Here is a 23,666-nt window from a genome sequence, read left to right on the forward strand (position 1 = left end):
GGGGGAGGGGGCAGGCAGGCAGGCAGACTCTGCCATGGCATCACCGCAGCACCAGTGAGGCCACGCCACTGCAAGACGTACCACAGGTCACCAACATCGCAGTGACAAGCCGTCACATCACATCACCCATGTGGCTCACAGAGCTCCTGACGCCGCTGTCGCCTCTCATCTACATGTCATTCTTAACCACAGAGACATTTACTGAGGAGGACTGAGGGCTCCCACACTCAGGAGCAATCCCATGCAGCACGCATTCACTGTAGCTTCCAGAGTAAAAGGGATCCTTTCGATAAATGATTTAATGTGGGAAACGACAGGATGTGTTCAAATTCACTGGCCACTGAGCAAATTTCATATAACTGCCACATCCTGATCTCGAGCCACAGCGTATTGTTTCCTATTAAAAAGACCGCCTCTGTCTTCACCTAGCCATTGTAAGAGAGAGAAAGGCGATGGACAGGAAGATGTCCCGCCATTTAACAAGCGCAGAGCAAGTCACGGATACATCTCATGCCTTCCAACTGCATATATAGGCTAAGCTGCTATTGTAGGGTCTACTTTAGTGGTAACACATGCTTAAACACCATGTGGGCTGGAAACACCCTCGATCAGCTCTTAACTATTCCCATCCACATCTGAAGTGCTGAATGCTGCGCACCAAAAATTAAAGGACACGATGCATCTGGCATGATGACATGCTTCTTGAAAATTTGGTATACTGTATGTGCGCTGTGTCCACTAAAATGTCAGAGGCATGAGCTAAACTATTTTCAGGCTGGGAAACCTGAGGGTGTGGGAAGTTTAACAAATCCGAACATTAAAAAGATGCTAAACAGCAAAGGCTTAAGGATAAGAAATTGACAATCCCTGCAGACACCAGAGGTCACTGTGGGTATGTCAAAATGAAACTAAATCCTCAAGTTAACAATCCTAGATGTTGGGAATAGTTATTCATCACATTAGAGAAGGTACACTAGGATAATACCAGCACTGAATCATGGGTCTTTAGGCAGCCTGGAGCTATAGGACATTGATTAACAGTTTTTCTTTTGTCGTCATCACATTACACAAACATGTAACAAGTACAGAGGTGAAACTAATAGGCTACATAAGACAGTAGAACAATCTGATTTTGGCTTCTCTGGAAACAAATCCCTTGTTAATAAACAGGTCTGAAGCTCTCCGGAAATGTTTGTACCCTTAAAAAAGCCATTGCCGTCCAACCACAAGTACCTTTTTCCCAGCAACCGTCAAACACAAGGCCTGCCTCCGGTCATGCCACAGGAAAAGGCCCATAAGCAGGGAACAAGTTCCCTTCCTGTTTTCAAAGACGATTCCTATGGCATGCAGAGCCGTTTCCTGCTCGCTAGGCTCATTTCACCATCTCAAACATCTGGCTGCTCTTCAGCATGCAGCTGCAGCGCGGTGAGAGCCAACAGTGCCACTGCCGAGTTGAGCAACACAGTCCTGAGCCATTCCAGTCATAACTCTGGCCACTAGAAAGAAAAAAAAACATCAACTAGCTGTACTAGCTAATGCGAAGCATCCAACTAGTGTGCATTATTTAGGATCTGCAGAAACTATTGAGGAGATTATCTTTAACTGCTCCCTATTCACGTGCCGTTTTATCACTCGGTTATTTGAATGAAGAATTCCTTGATGCCCCATTTCATGCACAGCGCCTGCAGTTCCAAATCAGGAAACAATACGCGTCAATGTCTGATGCGATTGCAGCAAAGTGCTCTTTAGCAGCATTGCTGTGGCGATTTCCCAGTGAAACAAGGATCCATTTTATATCCCGTGGGAAACCTGGGCTGAGTGGTTAATGCTGTGCTAATGCTGCTTCACTCAGCAAGGTCTTGATAAGCCTCATGCTTTTAGAGGGGGGGGGGGGGAGAAACACATTTAGTGTTTTAAACCGCTTCAATGGAGAAAGCTTGGAAAAATCCACTAGTTGAAAAGGGGATACTTGTTGAGTTTTGTCATCTCTCTCAGCTTTCACTTAAATTACACACACACACGCATTAGACAGGCGAGCAGTCACAGTAATCTGCACTCATGCGCTGAAAGAACCCTCCGCTAGGTTTGGAAAGGGACTGCTGCAGCTAGAAAGTAAGAAGAAAAAATAAATGAGTGGGAAGCTTTGTTTGACTCCCACTCCTATCAGTGCTGACATTCCAAATAAGGTCTGTGAAGACCGGTGCTGGCAGAGACGGACACAGAAAACACTGCAGAGCTCTCACAGACTCCAACCCAGGAAAAAGTGTGTGTGGTGGTGGGGGTGGTGGAGCATTGGGGATCATGGTGCAGAAAATATGTGACCTCTAAAAATGTATCATCAGCCTGACATTTCCCAGAAGGAGAAAAACAACACATCACATGATATGTTAGATATCATCCATGAAAAACAAACAATTCAGTTAAATTCAAAACTGTTGGCCTTGATTGTGGAGAGCTGTGGCCTAAAAAACAACATGGTCGTCATACTGTTGAAACTGGCGAAAAGTCTTTGGATAAAGTTTGACCTCCACAAAAACATAAAACCTTTAGGAATCATCGCAGAGAGCAGTTGATGAATAGCTGCACTAGATAAATTTGCACACTACTGGCCAAATGTTGGTATGAGGTAATATTTGTAATGATTCTTTTGGTTTGAATCATACAGTCTGCTACCTGCATATGTTGAGTTCATTTTTACAACCATATTTACAAAAGAATAGCAGCAGGATGCCGTTTAACAAACAAGCTCTGATAAACCCACTTTACGCTTCATTGCCAGCATCAAGCAGACAAACAGAGTCGACTAGTTTTCGGTGGAGGTGGAGACCAAAACAGAGCTAAAATTAAAGTGAATATTGGACTTAAAATTCTGGAATGACTCCAAATGGAGGCTAATATTTCAAGTGAATGTGTAAGAAGACAACTGCTGGTTAACACATTAGTCACTTGGTGAGAATACGTCAAGACTGTCAGTTTTGCCCCCTAGTGGTCAGAGATATATTGTACAGCTTTAAGTTTTGGTTTGTCACTTCCTGTGCACAGACAGATACCATTAAAGGCAAAAGTGTCTTTTCTATTGGTGCCCCAATTAGAAATTTGGGCTGACAAGGGCAACTTTCATTTAAAAAAGGTAAAATGTGTATTCTCCTGAGCATGAAGAATTAAAAAAAAGACATTTAATTCCAAGGGTTGCCTTAAGTTGCCATCCCATTGAGCCCTGCAGATACTTAGCTCATCACTGTCTGGGCAAGCGGTGGCTCACACAGTGGCAGGGAGAGTTGAAGGTTGCAGCAGCCTATGTCTCCGAGCAAGTTTCTACCTGCAGCCAGCTCTTGTGTTTGTTTAAGTGGGCCTTGTGACTCAACGCTTTAGGACTTTTTACATGTGGCAGCTGGTGAGAGAGAGACACAGGTCTCAGGTAATCTGTCCAAGTGGAAAAAAACAACTTTCCCATGATGTGTTCATTGCCATTCATTCAAAGTTGAGGGAAACACTAAGCAACCGTTGTGATTGCAACCCGATTAAGAGGATTTGTGCTGATAAAGACACTTATGGAAATAAATGATCCCCTAAGCATCCCATCTCATCCAAAAAATAGTCCATAGCAATTAAAAAGCAGGTCCTCTGTACCTACAGTGGCATTTAGTCAAGTAAACATCTAGTGCTTTGCTTGGAAATAGTCTTGATGGTCAACATGTCAGTGTTCAGCCACTGACTAATACAAACTCTTCATAATTCAATTTGGAAAAAAACTATTTGCTGCTACTACTTCAACGGAGTTCCACCAGGAACAACTTAGTAAACTCGTAATAAATATTTAAGTCACTTGTATGTATGCTTGGTATGACAACTTAATTGACAGTGAACGCTTAAAACACAGCAAAGAAAACTGCAAAGACAAGACATTCACATCCATGTGGCTATCGTCAGAGCAACTGCTAAAGAGGGAAGCACAGATTCCAGTCATGCTCCCTCTACCCGGTCTGGAGAACAACAATAAGCTAACCGGACAGAGGCTGTCGGGAAAGATAAACTGGCAGACTGCATTGATGGTACAAGTTGGAGAAATTGGATTGGGAAGTGGAAATACAAGGTAATCCATCTCTCACTTCCGGTGTACAAGTTGCCCGGCAAACATAATGTCGTCACCGGAGGCTGAGCAAATCTGAACATTATGTACATTAACAAGTTATTGTGTATTATTTAAGTATACAATGCAGCATTGTATGGGTTACCTCAGTATGCTTCTAACAAAAAGAAATATCTACCTTTAGTGTCAATGTGAGGGTTTTGGGATTATTGCATTATACATAATGCTGACGTCACATTAAATTACACCCTATTAGGTCAAGGCTGCGTATATGAAACTATATGCATTTCCATCTCAGCAAATGATGATATTTGGTCTAGGTGGAAGAGATTATCCTGCTTGCTTGTGTGGATTTCACAGCTCAACTGGCAAAGCGTCTCTTCACTGACTAGACAGCTGTTTTTCCCCCCTTCGCTTTAACTACTTCAGGCAAAACAGATGAGCTCGGTGATTCAAACTCAGCCAAGGCAGCATAATAGAGGGGAAAAGTCCCTCTCACCAAGGGAATTAATTCACTGGGAATGACAAGGACAAACACTGATGAACATTAGGTGTCAGTGTTTCAGTCGGTGCTTTGAAAGGTTGTTCTGGTATAAAGAGTATTTGGCTAAATACATTAAAATTTTGTATATTCTCTAGGTCAGTGTCCCATTTAAATAAACATTTAAAAAGACCACTTGTTCCAGTATAAATAAATAAATAATTATAAAAAAATAAATCTTTGGCGAACAAATACTGTATCGCCGGTCATTTTACTGAAACAAGGACAAACGTGTTACGACACCACGCTTATTATCAGGGCAGGGCAAGATGTAGCACTGCAGTGTGAGTCAAACCAGTGGCACCAATCTACAAGACAGAAAAGTGCAGTTCTAACACTAGCCTGGAAGCGGTGCATGTTTAAAAAAACAACACTGTTTGCAGGTAAGGGGCAACATCATGAATGAAAGCTGGATACGGCGCTTTCACTCAGCCTTGCTGCCAATTTGTCCCCAGTGGCTTACCCTGGCTCTGCAACACAAAAGTCCCCCCGCGGCCCAAAAATGAAAACTGTTGACAGGACACCTTTAACTGAGCAAGGCCAATTGTTATGAAGGTTGTATATTTGCACAACTTTGTCTAAACCGCTACTGCTATTCCTTTCCTTCCTACACTCCCAAGCGCTCCCTCCTTGAGGAGAATGTCCAGCCTGTTAAATGCAAGTGAGTTTACAAGCCAGTTCCATGAGATGGTTAGCGGCTAAAATTGGAAAAAAAAAGAAAAATGTAAAAGCATATTTTGTCCACACCTCCTATAAGCACTTGCATGTTCGATTGTTTTTAACAAAATAATTAAATTAGATTTCGTGATAAATATTCAAATACCTATTTAGTGCTAAGGCAACATTCTGACAACCAGTAAGATATCTCATTCAATATCTTTCATTGTTACAGGACACTGTGTACAGAAAATATTCTACAGCACATGAGAGAAACTCATTTTGCTCTTCAAGGACACCCCCCCCCCTCCTCCCCATCCAACTACCTAAGCAATCTGTCAAGTGAAGTGAACAAGGACTTGACCGTTAGGAAACCGAGTGGGCTTCGATTAATGTATCACATTTGACCATGCCTGTGTGTAGCCGGACCACAGAACAGCATAGGTTATGGCATAAAAAGGCTGGCTTTGTTGCCGGATGTGGGAAAAACATCCAATAGACTCTAAAAAAAGCACAGGAAGGAAACTGGGGGTGGGGTGGCAGTGAGTAGCAATGGGGGTGTGGTGGTGGAGAGTGGGAGTGAGAAAGGAATGTTCTCTTCGCTTGCTTTCTCCCTCTTGTTATCATGCATACGCACACATAATAACCCCACTTTCTCACTAACCGCTATGAGAAGAATGCAGCGTCACCGATTTTCTCTGCGAGCAGAGGCGCAGGAGAGTGCAGCTTTTACCTGCTTAATGATCGTTTGCCGTCAATTCTAAATAACAAGTCGGCCCAAATAAATTTAAAGGGGCCCTATTACAGGGAACATTCCCTCTATCTGTGTACTTACAGCGGGCGATTCAATCTTTTTTTAGGTATCTCAGCTGACACAGTGAGCAATTGATTGATTGGAGAAGAGTTAAATAATTCATTGATTTAGAATTGTATTAATCATTGGGAGGCACCATTTCCCCTGGCACATAGCTCCCCTCCTTGTGCCAGATATAGTCTGATATGGTGCGAGTTTGTTTTAAGGGTCCACTTAGCAAGCATACCTTTAATCAAAATCCACCAGCAGACTACACATATGATCTGGTCTTGCCTTAACTTTGCTACATTTGGGTGTTATATTCTAAATGCTTATTCAAAAATATTATGCCCTGTTTGGATTTAGTCCACAAGGCCGCTTAAAGCAGCTCCAGTGTAGTTATAGGATTCACCTCCTTTAATTGCTTTAAGACTCATTTTCATCTTCTGGAAGCAAAACTTACCACCTGACTTTAGCAGATGGATTAAATATACAATTGTACTTTTTGAGAGTGGAGTTTTTTTGTTTTTTTTAAGTAAAAGGGGCAAAAACTACAATTAAAGAGAATTAGGAACACTTAATATAACACAGTGAGAGCGTAAAGGTCTTTTACGGAGAGGAAGAAGGTGAATATGAAAGCCCTTATACAGAGATAGTAGGAATCACCTCCCTGAACCTCCCTTTATCAATATGCTTATTTCCCTTGAAGCTTAAAATACACTTAATAACCATAGAAAAACAAGTACGCTGTTATGTAATCCAGTAGAACACCACAGTGCCTGATACTTAAACTTCAGGATCACAGTCTCCCGAGGTGCCACAAATGTTAGGCAAATCACACAGCATGAAGTCAAGATGATGGTTACAGCTATGTTTTCACTACTTAAACAATTTGGCTGGCTGTTAAGGAAAACCTTGAACTAAAAACTCAGAAGGCAAACATGTTCCGTCGTTCATCATCCAGGCAAGATGCTGGTACTGTCTGCTACACAGATCTCAGTGTGACACTCCATGTTTCTGCTCATTACCCCTTCACGTAATCCTTTCACGGGGTAGAAGAACAGAATTCTCTCACTTGTCATGCAAAGATAACATAGCGTTGACATTGTTAAACATTATGCACGCCTCATCAAATTATTTTAATCATCCTCATTTGAATAAAAGGGAGACTGCTGTTGATGGCCATCAACCAATCCTGCACTATGACATCTGCAGGTAAAAATGAATTCAGAAATTGCCTTTAACTAATGTACAAATAGCTGTTATCTGTTAACTGCAGCCATATCATTAGGATCAAAACAGAATGATCTAATCAGTAAGCAGATAGCTCTCCAATATATGCAGGAATAAATAGAGGCTGAAATTGGTCTAAAATATCCAGCAAACCATGCAGTCCCTCTGTCACTATACAGGCCTGCTTCCTGCTAAATCCACGCTGTAGATGATTCGACAGGGCAGATGAAAACCAGAGATCGTCCCCGGGTTTCACTTCCCGTGTGGTGTGGATTCAACAGCAGTGTCTGTGTACCTCTAGGTAAGGTGGGGAGAGAGAGAGAGAGAGAGAGAGAGAGAGAGAGAGAGAGAGAGAGAGCAGGCGCCATGAGCATAACTCAGCACCGTGACACCTCACCACAGCAGAGCACTAACACAAACATTCCAGCTGCCACTTCACAGCCTTATTGGCAAAGCCGAGGCAAAAAAACAAGACCATCCATGTTCCTCCCCTAGACCCGGATCTAATGCTCTAGACAGGCCGGTCTAGCAGTCTGAAACATTTGATCTAGGATTTGATAGCTGTGGGATTTTGAAGGCCGATACCAATACTTATATTTTTTGGGCAGCAGCTATTTTGTTAATTCATATCAGACAATTAAAGCCCCAAAATGGCAAAGCTGTAAAAGTTCCCTGATGTTTTCACTCAGAAGGGTGGGGCAGCCTCTGAAATTGCAACCATTAAGAGGAAATTCCAGTTTATTCCAGTTATAATAATATGTCTTATAACAAATTGGCTTTAGTATTGTTGTACTGATCTGGGATCACAGAAACCTTGTTACAACAAGCCCGACGAGCCAAAAATTGAGCGGTCAATTGATCAGACATTTGGAGGTACAGCCAAAAGTGAACGCACCCCTATTGTTGTTATAAATCCCTTGTTGCACTGGAAGACTGCCTAAAGCGAGTATGGGAGGTCACAGCTATATTGTGATGGATGTTTACAACTGACAGTTTGGGTAACAAAGTCTTCCTTTGTTTTCTCCTCTGAATAAAGTCTGTCAGTCTGATGTCTGAACACTCGGATGTCTTTCCCAGTCTGACTCCTTTTTTTTAAGCAATGTTCAACCTTCCCAGATATCAGCAATTATCTCGGAGACTACACTGTTTTAAAAAACAACAGTAGAAGCAATGACCAAAACTATGAAAATAACATCGTAGATGTAAAAAAAGAAAAAATCCTTTTCCACAAAGCAGGGCGAGGCACGACACTCCTGGAGGAAATCCCACACTGCACAGCCATGATTTAACGAGGCAGCTGTCTAAAAAGAATCTCCATCAAGCTGGCGATACTGAAATAATCGAATATTGAAAAAAAAACTCCAACATAAAGCACAGTATGTTGGTTCGATTCCAATTCAACTGCTCACGTTAGAAGATAGGACAGCGTTCAACGTTGCCACATGTCGTTATTGTCACTGCTGAGGCAGAGAAAAGGTGTATGCATATTAAACACTCTTTCTTCAGAGGAAAAAGAACATGAAGAAAAAGGAGATGTCAAGGACTAGAGACAGAGAAAACTGGAACAATGTTTACTTGAGCTGAATTTTTCTATTAGTTCCTGACATTCATTTCTAAAACAATGTCAGCAGCATTGTTTCAGACGTGCAAACATTGTGCGTCAACAGCGTTAGTGACTTTCGAACCTCATATATTTCACATCTATAATATTCCCCCGAGGAGGAACCGAACATTACCACTATGCAAATGGAGATGAACTATGACTTGGACCCCAGAGCACAGGAGCGGGAGGGAGAGAAGAAAAAGTGAATGCTTGTGCCTCTATTCAGCACTCCGCGACTCTGGAGCCTGGGAACTTCAGCAGCTTGGCCAGGCTCTGAGAAATATCCTGAGCTGTAATGTAAACATGTCTGAACTCTGATATAGCATGGCCCTCCCCTCCCCACTTCCAGTTTAACCCGGAATTCTGTGCAAAGGGGTTTGCCAGTGACATCAGGAGCCCACTTTCTCATTTCCTGAGCGGGGTAATGACCCTGGGGAGAACAGGCTGTTTGAAGTCCCGCAAAGAAAGCCGCCTTTGCTCTGAACCCAATTGTTCCTCAGCAGAGGAGTCGAGATGGCTGCTCACATTTGGCTTGGAATGGTTTCATCTGATAAAACAAATCTTGTTGTGAACCCGTAAAAGCCAGGCTGGAGCAAAGAATTACAGCAAGGTGAAGACATTATGTTAACGTGGCAACACATCCCCCACACCCAGCTCTAATATTCACATCTGTTTACAACCAGACGAGGAAACTCCGACATATCAGGTAACTGATTGTGAGAACGGTTATAGATAAGGTCTTGTTTATCCAGGCATCACACAACAGTCGGCTCTAAAACAAAACCTTCATCGCCGTCAAGTTGGTGCACAAACTGAATGTGGAATAGATGAATACCGCTTTTCTTTCTTTCATTTTGCATGCAATTTATCCCCTCAATTCACCTTGCATGCACTGCACATAAAATACACCTGAACATGCTTGTTCCCACAGGGTTCCAGTTTCAGCACAGGGTAGCAAAGCACTTGCAGAAAGACTCTCCAAGGCACTACCCTACACCCCCCCTCCTTTTTTTTTCTTTTTCCCCCCTCGCACACACACACCCACACACACAGAAAATCCTGCCCTCCCTCCAATTAAGTCAAGCAGGAAAAACCTGACAAACCTCAAAGAGCTCTCTCAGCAGAAGAAATCGCATCAGGCATGAACGGCTACCTCTACAAGGCCCCTCTAAAGACATAGATGTACATAAACACGGGCCTTTCTTGTTAAGTGGTTGCCCCCGAGCTTCACATATATTTTATGTCTAAATTCTAGATGATGAAAAGCCATAACAAAAAACAAAAAAAAAAAAAAAACATGTTTCCTCAGTCAAATGGATTAAATGGCTGTGACGGAGCACTAATATATTAGTCCTCCAAAAGATTCCCCGTTGACTTCGGTGCGCAGATGAGAGTTTGTGTCTCGAGGTCCACATAATGCTTGAAATTCAAACAAAGTGCCCGGCGACAACGGGAAGCATGCTGAAAGCACAAATCAACAACAAAGGGATACAGTGGGGACTCTCTAATCCAAACCTCTTGGGAATGGAGGTATTTCAACCCAGTGAAATGCTCACTTGGATGAAACACTGAATAGTGGGGCAATTCAGATTCAGAACATGAAACGAGTATCCACGCACAGTCACAAGAGTCTATTGCGCAGTCTAATTTGCAGTTGGAGGATCGGCAAGGAAATTTAACAATTGTGCAGCCTCTTTGGAACTCATTTTCATATTAGGCGAGTGTGTTAGATAGCAGGTTAAAGTATTAAATAAATACCATAATCACCTAAAACTAAGAATTGGTGTGTTTTTGTTAGCTTAGAATGACGATAATGATGATTTACATCTATAGAGAGCGGGTTGCCTCTTGCGGAGGGGGATTCAGTTGGTTGCAATCTGCAAAATTATACAAGTGATACAAAATGCCAGAAAGTACCTAAAAATGTCCATCACAGAGACCACGTCCTAAAACTGTTGCTTGATAAATGACTTAAACAGTTATCAGAATTGATGGAGATAATTGTTCTATTGATCGAGTACATGATAAATCGATAAATTGCTTCAGCACCAGACGCATCACATTATACATGCTCTTTTAATCATGTGAGAATAAACAATGCCAAACTCATATTCATGACCTGTTATGCTTTACTGCCCTGGGTGTAAATTAGCAGAGTGGACAGAAAAACAACACAACCTGCACCACCGGGGAGATGTTGCAAGGTTGATGCTGATCATGTATTTTCTTCCATGTTTAACGCTGTGTCTGAAGGTAAAGTGGTTACCTTGCAAGCTCTGCTAGAGGCCACGGACCAAAGCCAAGGACTTCAACCAGACATCTATGGAGGAAAGGCTTTTAACCCGGGACGGGCAGCAGTTCCAGCACGACTACAGGCTAAAGTTACCCTAAAGACTGGGCTGTTATATACCTCATACAGCAGCAGAGCAGACCTGGCCCACCTGGACTCTCTGAGCATGTACACACTTATATTGTATCAGCCCTTGAAGACTGAGGATGAGATGGGTCTGCTACATGATTTCGGCAGCCCTCTTCAAAGACAGATACAGCCTTCCCATAGGCTGCTGAATAAAACATAAGGCGTGTGCGGCAGGGTGGGTTCTGTGTGTGTGTGTGTGTGTGAGAGAAAGGGTGGTTGAGTGGGGGAGTGGGAATAGGAATATGAATATATATATATATATATATATATTTTTTTTAAAGACACCACTACTAGACATACTGTAGAACAGATGATCCATGAACACCTTTGATTTGACACACATCCTCACTGCCCTGCTGGGTGTCTGGAAGCTGTCGTCTCCCCCCAATTCATATGTTTTTCTTTGTTTTCTTATTGTGTATTTTTTTTTTATTCTACGCAGGGTTTTTTGGTAGCATGGAACTTGTTCACAAAATCTAAATTAGTCCAGAAAAAGAATGAAAGTATGCTCATTTCAGGAGGGGAAGGCGATGCAAATCTTGCCAGGTACAGAGATGTCCCAGATTCACAGAGCACCGTTTCTGCTGCTTCTGCACGACACCACATTTGCTGAGCCTGGTCTGTTTAAGACAAATTACACCGAATATACCTTTTGTTTTTTGACACAGATAACATTAAATGTATCATCCAATCAGAATATGACAGTATTTTTACATGAAAAATATTACATTGCTTTCTTTTATCAGAATAGTCACAAAGTAGTGCAGTTCATACAAAAGGGAGTGAAGGAACCTGTATGCTTTTCAAGTTTTAATGAATTACTAAAACTGCATAATCAATAAATCCTTACTCCGCTTTACTGACGCTCGGACATTTCACCGTTCTCCATCATTTACTGATATAACTTACACTAAGCACATGAAAGCTTTTACTGTACATAATGTCTCACAGGTCTTTTCTGGGAAAATCCACTGGTGCACAGGAAGTGATGCATGTTTTCTGGCATTAAACAACACTGTTTGGAACTGGGTTACCGTCGGCTGGACGGAAAAGGAAAAGAGAGCCAGTACGGCTGCTTAGCACAAAAGATGTCCTCAAAATGAAAAAAACGATTAGACATCCACTTAAAGTTTCATTTTCGGACACCATCATACTCAGACTAATGATTTGTTGAAGGGCCTGACTTATGCCATCATGACACTGGATAATATGAAAAGCTGCAGTTTATAAGATTGTAAATTCAGTGTCTGTAATATCTTTAGTAAATTCAGTCATTAACTCAAAAGGGATTGAAAAATAAAGCTCCTCTGAGAAATGACAGTCATCAGTGAACTTTGTTTTTGCGCCGCTTAAAAATCTGGTGTCCGGGTTGGCTACCAAAAGAGAAGCTTGTTGAGGCTGGTGCTCCGCTCTCCCTCGAGGACATAGCAATCACGACCACAGAATTGACGTGTTAGTTGTTTAGAACACATGTGTGCTGATGTGATGATCATAAAACTATGTTTACTGGGGAATAGGGACATTCATTTCATGCACGATTTAGCCAGAAAGATGATACCGTAGCCATTAACCAAGTCAGAATCAACATACTGTCTAAACAAATGTCATCCAGAGGCAGCAATGTCCTGGAAACGGACAAGCGACAGCATTCGCTTTGTGCGTGATATTAACCTATACTACTTCCCCCTTCCTCAAAGACAAGCTGTGCTTGCGCAGATCTAGTTGGTGCTAAAAGTTTACGAACTGCCATCGGATAGGACTGTGGAATGTCCAGAACATAACGTTACATGGCCCTCACTTTTATTACACAAGTCAGTAAATCTGGCTGATGCATATCAGTTAAAGAGCCGCTGTAATGTCTCCCTGAGCAAAATGTAATGATGATCCCTGCAGTTGATGTGGTGTCAATCACAAGACACAACACAGAGATGTGTGGAGGGAGAAGTCATAATCATATTCACCTATACGTTACTGCCTGGAATTAATCTGGAAATACTTGAACAAATGAATATAAAAAGAACTATTTAGTAGGCAAATGACTCCTAACTCCAATCACAACTATCACTAAACACCCTTTTTGTCAAACTATCATAATAAGTATCGCACATCTGAAAACATCATGTAAACAGAGTATTGTGACATTTAATACTTTCTAATTTCATGTGTTTTTTGTAAAAAAAAAAAAAAAAAAAAAGAACAAATTTAGGCGATAGGATATTTTAGATACATATTCCACACCTACAAAATGCACTATGCATAAGCAGAATTGGATTGCGGCTGTGTTTAAACTCTATCTTGGAATGAGCACTAATCCCAAATAGAAGGAGGAGATTAACAGATGGCTTTACTACAGTATATGAAGACCTATCTTAATGTATTTTAATCAGAGCGCTATGAGCTGCACGACTCATCTCACAGCTACAGTCTATACAATGGGACAAGCTTAATCACAACAGGCTTACAGAGTAGCCGTGCTGTCAATAAAACAGCACCCACGGCAACTCCAGTCCTCACTAAAGGAGACTTAAAGTAATTCAGCATCCAGGCCCACTGATGGCCAGCTACCCCTAAAAGAAAAGAAAACAACTTTAGCCTTCCCATGACAACATGGGAGTGATCTGTGGGATGAACATGGATCCCTACTTCATCCACGGGGCTGGGTAAAGCTGTGGGCTTCACTGTGGGTGGCCCCCATGGACCTGGGCTAATTGTTTCACATCTCAGCCGAAGCAGGCTGAGTTCAGACCACCGGCAGCTCTGATTCAGGCGGTTCAACAGCCAAACAGGGTATGCCAGGAAGCACTTACAGTGCCCAGCCCACCCCGCTCTCACACACACACTCTTCATCCATCATACATGACCACCAGAGAGTAACAAGGCATTTCTTTTTTCCTCCATGCTATTTGAGCAAGCTGTCAGTCCACTGGTCTGATCCGCCCGAATTAAGAGGTGTGACTATTCTATTTCATGGTCATTGTTGGCTGAACAAAATCTACTTGAAATGCAAATACAAAGAGGGGTCACACACAAATTGTGCCGTACAGGAAGTGATGCATTTTTTGTCATGTAATTAAAGAAATTCAAATCATTAATTACTATTAAAATAAAAATTGTCATCCTTGCACATTTGTCTTGAAGGACAGTATTCTGCACGACGCCATTGTACAGAGGTTTGCAACCTTTTTGGGTTTCGTCACCGTTCCATCGTCGAACGGTTCATCCAATTCATGCAAACAGTTATTTTCTTTCCTTGTTTTAATTGTAATTATTTCTAAAGTCCGGAGGATGGGAAGAGCAAAGAACAAGGGGACAGAAGGGTTAAATTGGGGTCGTTTATTCCGCTTTCCTCCCCTCTTAACAACATTACAACCCATCAGATTTATCTTGCAAACCTTTTGTGGAGGTCCTGAACCCTTAGTTAGGAACATCTGATCTGTCAACAAAAGCACAACTGACTGCAGTTGCCAATTCTGACCTTTTGTACAGGATCCTGCAATTGTGCCAAACACATAAAGTTTGAAGATTATTTGGGCATTGTGCCTTTTCGGGGCAGCTCACAGTAGACGGTGACAGGAAACATAAGGAGAGGAGAGGATGACAAGGGTATTTGGCCAGATTTGAAGCGGGGACGCTGCGGTTAAGTGATTTCTGTTTTAGACCACGAGATGACCAGGATGCCTTTTAAAAAGAGGTGCCGCCGTGCGGTAGACTGAGTTGCAAGTGGGCAAACACATCAGCATACAAAGCACTTTCCCTGCGAGCGGGTGCTGCTCGAGGCCTATAGTTCTCAGATCTGTCACTAGAACAAGACTGGGTAATAACAAAATCCTCCCAGTGCACACAGGACTGTTAATCACCAGGCATCCCTCGCCTACTGCTTTTTCAAGACCTGTTTGACTTAAAGTAAACACGTGCAGGAAATGTATTCAGTGGCTCTAAACATTTATATGGGGGCCTTGTGGTTCAAACAGTTTCACGGCCGGCACATCTTTCAAGAAGGTGCTTAGTGAGCCATTTGTTAAAGGCATGATAATAGGGCATGACAATGCATGGCATGCAGCATGCAGTGAGGCTGTATCATTGTAGTTTGTGTACTCGTTGACAGGCGATGGAAGATGATGGCTGAATCTGATGAAACTTAATGTCTGTACATTGTAATACGGGGCTAATGTTTTCTAAGCTCCATCCTGACCCATTTTCTGTGCTGAATGTATTTACTGATACAGGTATGAAGGGAAAGATTGAAAAACTGTTTGTGGAAAAAAGAAGAAAAAAAACATAATCTATGAATCCATAAATATCCAAAGGCTTTGGACGAGTTCACGCGAATATTATGGAAAATCATTTTTCTGAGTTGTCGGATAAGTAAGCTCTCGTCTTTCTTCTTCTCCAATTTCATCTAAAAGAATATCCTTTGTTAATCTGGTCTCAATGAGCACCGTTGTTAAGTGCTGCTCACTCTGCACTCCCAGCCGGTCATAATCCATTGTGTTGTTTGCCCCTCGCTCGGTGTACATTTCCAGCGCAAATTCCAATGTGAACAGTCAATAACATGCACAGATGTGGCCATTGTAGAAACCTTACTCTTTAATTCAGAATAATGTAGCAGGGTGAACTACAACTGCACCCCAGGAAGTATCTGAAGCACAAGTTGTACTCTTTTTATTGCCAGAGATTATATATTTCAAAAAAATTGCTTAAAGTATTTAGTTGCAAGTTTTTCTACAAATTATTTTGTTTGATTTGAACAAAGTCAAGAAATAACAGTATTTATCCTGGAAAGATGCCTTATAAATGCATTAAGGGGGATTTCTGCAATGGCTGCTGTTCTCCTTCGCCCCAATCATCGCGAATTGTGAAAAACATATTAACCTCAGGGTTGACAAAAACATGTACGCCAGGATCTCATTTCCTCCTCACCATCTTGCTGCACTCATCAGTTTTATGTAGAACACAGCTCCTCCAGAGTCAACATCAGTAAAAATGAAACGGCACATGATAATGATGTTCCCTGACCTCTTTTAGACAGTCAATATAATCCATGATGTTGTGTCTTGCCTCCCGTCATCATGTTCCACGGCTGCGCTGCACCTATACCAGCATTAATACTAAATATGTGGAAAGCTAGGAAGCTAAACTACGCTGCATATTAGCACCATAAATCATGGAAAATCTACTTTTCTTGTATGTGAAAAATCATGACGTGTAGAGGCTGTAACCTGCTCAATGCCTGCGATGACAATGAATGAGCTGACGGAACAATCATTGTTGCCCCTTTTATGGCTTCACTGGAAAAACATTTTTTTTTTTTTTTACATTGTTTATTTTTCCATCCACCAAATCTAGAGCGGGAACATCTGCGAGCTTTCACCCTTTTGACATCATATTGAAACGCTGCTTGGGAAATAATTCATAGTCTGGATGCTGAACTCCCACATGTCCAATGAAAGAAAACAACAAAATAAATCTCCCATCTCACTGGCTGGGCCCTTAACAGGAAGTCAGTCCTATCAGCACTAGCAGGCACACAGAACGCCCCGCAGTGTTTCACAGTCAAGTTACCCTACACTATGTCTTTTACATGGCTCTGTTGTTCAGGGAGAGAATATACTGAAACTATACTGTCCTTTATTCTCAATATCCCCTTTCTCTGAAGACTCTCAAAATAAGGTCACACCGCTCCTTGATACAGGATCCCTCAGAAACAAACAAATAAAGCCTGTTGTTAAGGAACACTTTGAGAAACCCCGTTCAATGGCAGGTGGCATCCTCTTGAGAATTCGGTAATTCACGTGACACAGAGCAAACTGACTTATCTGTACTGCACAATGAGAGAATGGCACATATTAAATGGGTTAAAAAAAGCCGCAGAAAGCATCTGCATCCCTCTGTTTGGATCAGCTGCACAGTAGAGAGATGCTGACATGGTTTGCCCTAAATGCAAAACATCCCCATGACCCCAAAACAATTTCCTCTGACTGGATTGCTTTGCAAAACCACCTTTGTGATCCTGCATCATCCCATCCACTTCGAGCCCCCCTTAAATCAGCAAGACCAGGAACCAAGAGTTTATTACTCTTGTTTTAAGATGCTTGTAAGATCTCATGGTCTGAGTTTTACTGTCCTGTATGTTTGGGCAGAGCTTTACCGGTTTGCTTATCATCACAAGTAACAGCAGCAATATAGACAAAAACAATTTAAATCACTATGATAAACATATTCACCATGGTGTCAACCTCAAGCTTCCTCCTCCTCCTCATTGTTGGTGGCAAATTATGAGCATTCATTATCACCACCATCAACAACAACTGGGTCTCTCCAAAACTCACCGCTATGCGCGTTGATATCTTCTGCTCGCCCTCGGCGCCCTTTAGCTCTCCGTTGGCCCTGCTGTACTCTGGAGGTTGCTGGTTCGATCCTCGGCCGCCCTTCGTCTTTCGGTTCCCAGGCCCTTGGTGGACTATGTTGAGCAGGTGAAGCGTGCTCTCGTGCTCCCGGTCCGAGCTCTCGGCCTGGCCCCTCTGGTAGCGGTTCTCGCAGGTGGAGTGGTGCCGCCTGCACAGCTCTATGCGGGCGCGCAAACGCTCCACGATGGCGCTGTGCAGCTGTGGTACCGCGGAGCCTCTGGAGGTGGCCACCACCGGCCCGTTGCCGACCCCAGCGGGCATGTTTCCTAAACCGACACCCAACATGGGTACGAATGCCCCTGCAGCAGACTGAGCAGGGGTCGCTTCTCCCATGCCCGCAGGTCCCCGACAAGTTTGTAGAGACTGAGGTCCACTGAGCTTATAATGGACCACAGCATGGAAGAAAACAAGACGTATGCACTCAGCTATGATCCCATGTGGAAAGAAAAATACTACACCGCACGCACGAAGTCACTTGAGAGAATTACGATGTAGCCTGTGATATTTGTTTAAAGACAAATTGCACAATTGTCTCGTCAAACTGATAGGAATGTTACAGCGATGGGGAAGATTAAAAGACACTTGCCTATAAAGTCAGATAAGGTCAGTATAAACTCACACAATGGCTCCACAGAGGCATTCAAAAGTCCCAGTGCTGCAGAACTGTATCGGTGATCGCTTCCTCGGGGGTGCGACTATGTCAGCTTTAAATTAAAACTGAAATGATTTACAAACACGAAAGGCTCGCGGATGCACGGCTGGAACGGATCCACTCTTGCTTAACGACTCGACCTCTGCTCGCGGATAAATTATATTCAATATGAATCTCCTTGGATGATTCAAAACCACAGCACGCACAACTTCAGCTCCATCGGCGGGAAGATCCCTGGTACAACGCCATCCTACTTTATCTCAAATGTGCCACACTTGTGAAATAGTCCGACGAGCCCGCAAACTGTACAATTCAAAGTGAGCGATTGGTCGCTAGAATGGGAGAATCGACCAACGCACGACATTCACGAAACTTCCAACACTCACGGCATTTTTTGTTTGGATTACAGTCCTCTCTCTCTCTCTCTCTCTCTCTCTCTCTCTCCGTCTTTCTCTTTCCACCCGGATAAGAAGGATCTGGTTGCAAATTACAAGTCAAAAAGCACGCAGCCGAAACGCGGGGGAGCCGTTGCACACACCGATTGAGATCCGTCTCACATAGTCCATTGACAATCGTTTGTCCGTGTGGTGCACCGAGGCAATAGCGGAACTACAATACACAGACCCTCATTGTATGAACATTCCTCCTTTGACTTGACACGCTCACGCGGACGTTGCGGGGTCCAAACGCACACTCTAGTGGAGTGAAGGCGGAACTGTCCTGCAAGGCACACTGGGGTCGTGACACCAGCGACGCGCGTGCAGGTGAAAAGTAGCTGATGAAGCAGAGGCAGATTTAGTGTTATGGTTACAAATATTTTATTGTGATGGTGTTTGAGATCCTCTTAATGGATATATTACCGTTTGTGGTGTGTTGGTTTATAGCTACAGCAGAAGGCACTTCACATGTTTTCTGATATATCAAATATTAAGGAACTAGAATAAAACACATAACACAAACTCAGTTAGTTACACCAAACCTCCTATACAACTTTGGCCACTAATATTTATATATATATAAATAAATAAAAAAGAGAGGGCAGAATACAAACCAGCAAATTGCATCAACCAGGAAATTGTCATTCAGGGCCAGGGCAATAAGACTGCAAATATAAGCATTGTTCATGACAAGTTATGATAAAAAACAAATATATATCAAGTTGCGGCTCAGTTGGACTTTCACTGGCACTGTCAGCATGCACGTTACATCACGGAACACAATATTCGTGCACACATACGGCACAAATATCAAAGCATACTTACATGTAACATCCTTTACAGGTGACTTTCAACCCAAACACATCTATCGAACTGTAATGAAGAAGCTGAGACACTTAACGAGCCAATGCACTAATTAACCCCTTAGGCTACTGACATGCTTGTCTTCAAATAGGGTCCTTCATTTTATGGAGTTCTGAAACTGGAGGCGGCTGCTGTGCCTGAAGTGAACTGCAAGCCATTACTTGTCAAGTACAGTTTGTGTTCATCAATACCTAAAAGCTGGAGAAAGTTAAGGTTACTTAGTGCCTTTCAAATTAAAATAGGGGTATTTATATGAAGTGGATTTAGTTGGTTTTGCGTCCATTGTACTGCTGATTTAAGTGAAGGGTCATGCTTCACTTAAATCTGCAGACATACCATCTACACTGTAGATGAAGACTTTGTACTGGATGCCAGCACACTAAGGTTCACAACAACAACCAGGCAATCACACTGACATTCACAGAGACAGGATGCATGTTGGTGAAGCAGAAGGAAACTGAAGGCCCCAGAGGAAAACCACACAAACGTGAGGAGAACATGCAAGGTCCACACAGAAAGAAGCAAAGAGGACAGCAAACCTGTGAAACACTGACTTACCTGGCTGCCCTTTAAAAATGTAATAATCAATCAAACTAGCCCTCCTGCTTACTAAAGCAACCTGGCACTGACTAAAGCTCAGGTTTTAATTTAATCTTAGCCATTGGGGTCACCCCCTTCGTCCTTTTAGTAGAGTCATAAAATTACCAATACCGTTTTCATGAACTCATTGAGATGACAATAGAAGTTGACAGGCTGCAGCAAATACTTAAGAACTCATTCAATACACTATATTATAGCAGGACTCTTGCAGAACAATCTGCTGGTAAATAACTGGTAAAAAGTCAATCTGTCATTGGGGTCTTGGTCGACATTTCTAGCTGATTAGTCATTATTGTTTTGTTAAGGGTGGATGACATTTTAGTCATTGGTCAATCATGAAGCACAATAACGTTCATTCAACAATCACACCAGTTAAACAGATCACAGAGAAACGCATTCTTATTTCTTTTATATCTTGTATGCGTTTGTAAATGTCTGGTAGGAAAACACCTCTCAATGTACAGGCATACATCCCGACTGAAACCTCTTATCTATCTCAGCTATCTTTAGCAATGCCAATGGATGCAGCTGCTGTACAACACAACAGGGGGCAGCAGACTTCAACCTCTGTGCATTACAGCAACAATTAAGAAGGTGTGGGAGAGAGATGAGAACACAGTGTTTTGGTTTATATTTAAAGAGGAACCGTAACGCCAAACTTTCACTTCTTGATTTATTCTATGTCCACAGTTTAAGTCAACCATAATACAGGAATAACAACAGTCTTGTATTCTTGTGTATCCCAAATGAACTGTACCACATTACCATCACACTGGCATCGTCTGTCATATTGCTTCACAAAATCAAGACAGTTTGCATACATCAATGTTAGTAGAGAGAAGGTTTTCCTTGTTTGATAGTTGTTGTTTTCTTTCCTTTTTACAATTATCAACTGCAAAATGCACAATAAATTAATAAATTAACACACAAGCAATCTGCAAATGTTTTACAGTAGTAGCAATAACAGTGGTTAAAAAAAAAAGATCTCTACTAGTACAGTACGTCAACCCAGTGACAGTCTGACAGTAGATTTGAGCAGTCTTTTCAATCTCGCCCAGTCAGGCTGTCATTTAACATACTACGACTCACAATCTACTACGACACGTACACAGCTCTTCTGCTTACAACGGGTATCTCTAGATAATAAATTACACATCCATTTCACTTCAGAGACTGACAGGGAGACAGGCTTTTCTTCAGTCTTTTCTTTCCTCTCTCACGCTTTGTCAATCACAGTTCACCCGACAAGGGCTTTGCCAGTGCAACTCAAGCTGCCAGCCTCCCCATTTCATGTATAGATCATACAAATTCAATTTGGGAATAATAAAAAAAAAAAATAAAAAAAATAAAAAGAATAAAATACACGCTGTAACAAACTTAGCTTAATTTAGCCTGACCCCATCCTCATGAATATCACTTGCTTACATGTTTCAGTAAAAAATAATGATAAAAAGAATACAAAAAGCAGTAAAAATGGTAGAAAAACATTAAGAAGTAAATCCTAATGAAATAATCCATAATACCATCTAGCACTGCATGGCCACACGATTCATAGAAAGGTCAAATAGGTATTCACCCTTTAGTGGTTCCAGCCCACAATGAAATACTGGACTTAAGTTGAACTAGAAACTGATCATTCAGTTGTCCCAAATAAAATATGGCTCTCACTTGAATAATATTGTGAATAATTCAATTCCTCCAAGGCAAAATTGACAGTCAAAACTGAAATAGAAATATAAGGCAAATTAAACAAATGAAAGAGTTTAGGAAATTAAGAGAAACATTCTTTCCTAAACAATTTTTTAAGTGACTAGGATCACTGGCAAATCTTCATTGTGGCACGCTGCCTTTGCAAGAAAAGCACATTACATTACTGCAGTGCACCTTTTTGTCTCAGACAAGTGCATCAAACAGTCAACAAGATGTGCTGCAAATATGTCATTCTATTAATAATTTACATACAGAAAACAATTACTCTTCAGAGACCGATAGCTGTAGTGTGTGGCGTATCAAAGACCGAAGACATACATCAGGAAAACATAAATATGCTATTCTCCTTCTACTTAGCTTGTGTGGTTTTATTTATCTCTAGGGAGAGAGAAAGAGAGGATGAGGGAGGGGATATCTGAACTCCTTGGAAAGTATGCCTCCGGCTTTGTTTCTGCCTCCTCCAACTCAATCATTTTTTTGGTCAGTACACATTTCTGATGAAATGTATAAGAAGACTACCTGAAGTGAATTGCCCACTGAAGTCAAACCTACAAAGATACAAGATGCTTCTTCTTCTTCATCTTCTTTTCGCCGGCCTTGCTCTCTTCATTCTGTACATTGAGACATTCCTGACTTTGTACCTGCGTTAAAATAATTGGCCTGCCATCCAGCCCGACAGCTTTTAAATATGGTTTGGGCTCATACTTAATTGAAACAGCCATGTGCAGTCATCATTAGGGCTTCTGACACGGGCCTTTACGTAGTTGTAAGTCTGTGTTTTTTTCTTCCCCCCCTCCTCTTACCAGACATGCACTGCTAAGCTGAAATGATTGCCCGCAGTGAAAATAATCTCTTCACTGCTTCTGCAAGGCTCAGCACAAATGATAGATTGAAGTGAAAAGAGAGAGTCTGCCTGCATGCCAAAATTGGAGTGCATCTTGGCATTCCTGAGACCAGTAAGCATACTCTTACAGTATATTAATATGGTTATCGACCAGCTAGCCTTTGCTGCCCCTTGAAATGGCAGCAATTGGGTAAATCACCTGCAAGATGCAAAATGTTTGACTGTTGCAGAGGGGGGGACAGCTTTGAGGAAACACCTAATTCATAAAGGATGGATTGATAAGTAAGGATGATATTTTCATACACATTATCAATTGTCCACAGACTGTTATAACAGTCTGCATGGAGAGAGCTTTGGCAGGATGCTTCACCTGTATATGGCCTGATATCCTGCATGTTAGCAGTGCATTGCAGTAAAAATCATCACAGAGAACAGGCATAGGATAGGTTATGGCTTTTTGTCCAGTTTTAATCAAGCCCAACCAGTATTCATCGTGATGATAGACACATGATACTAGAGATGCTTGACTTAAGGTTGGTTGGACTTCAGGTCATTGTTTTGCACAGGCCAGTGTCAGGACTTGACCCCCTTGGCAGGTTCAGTAGACTGCCGCACATCGGTCCACTCTTGCATTGTGCTTTGCAGTGCCTGGGTCTTCTCCTTGTCAACTTGCACGTAGTCCACCTTCTCATCCGAGGTCACGGAGGATGTAGATGGCTGCGGAATGATAAATAAGCAGGAGTGAGATTCTGGCCCGGGGCGAACTGCACTGCGGTAGAAATAAAAACAAATGCAGAACAAATTGAGTCTACAAAA

The 23,666-nt window shown here is 42.1% G+C and overlaps 2 protein-coding genes across 3 annotated transcripts in view; both read right to left on the minus strand.

Moving 5' to 3' along the window:
* maml2 (mastermind like transcriptional coactivator 2) overlaps positions 1–19,029 on the minus strand; it is a 34,494-nt gene extending 15,465 nt beyond the window's left edge. The window contains exon 1 of the mRNA XM_031863505.1: positions 17,666–19,029. Coding sequence (XP_031719365.1) covers positions 17,666–18,076 — 411 coding nt within the window. The 5' untranslated portion in view covers positions 18,077–19,029. The remainder of the gene's footprint in view (positions 1–17,665) is intronic.
* Positions 19,030–19,729: 700 nt separating this feature from the next.
* The window catches only part of gab2 (GRB2-associated binding protein 2), a 35,553-nt gene continuing 31,616 nt past the window's right edge, over positions 19,730–23,666 (minus strand). For both annotated transcript variants that reach the window (XM_031863491.1, XM_031863492.1), the window contains exon 10: positions 19,730–23,567. In XM_031863491.1, coding sequence (XP_031719351.1) covers positions 23,424–23,567 — 144 coding nt within the window. In that variant the 3' untranslated portion in view covers positions 19,730–23,423. The remainder of the gene's footprint in view (positions 23,568–23,666) is intronic.

The sequence above is a fragment of the Anarrhichthys ocellatus genome, unplaced genomic scaffold (genome assembly GCF_004355925.1).
Source record: "Anarrhichthys ocellatus isolate YVR2014 unplaced genomic scaffold, GSC_Weel_1.0 scaffold29, whole genome shotgun sequence".
Lineage (NCBI taxonomy): Eukaryota > Metazoa > Chordata > Actinopteri > Perciformes > Anarhichadidae > Anarrhichthys > Anarrhichthys ocellatus.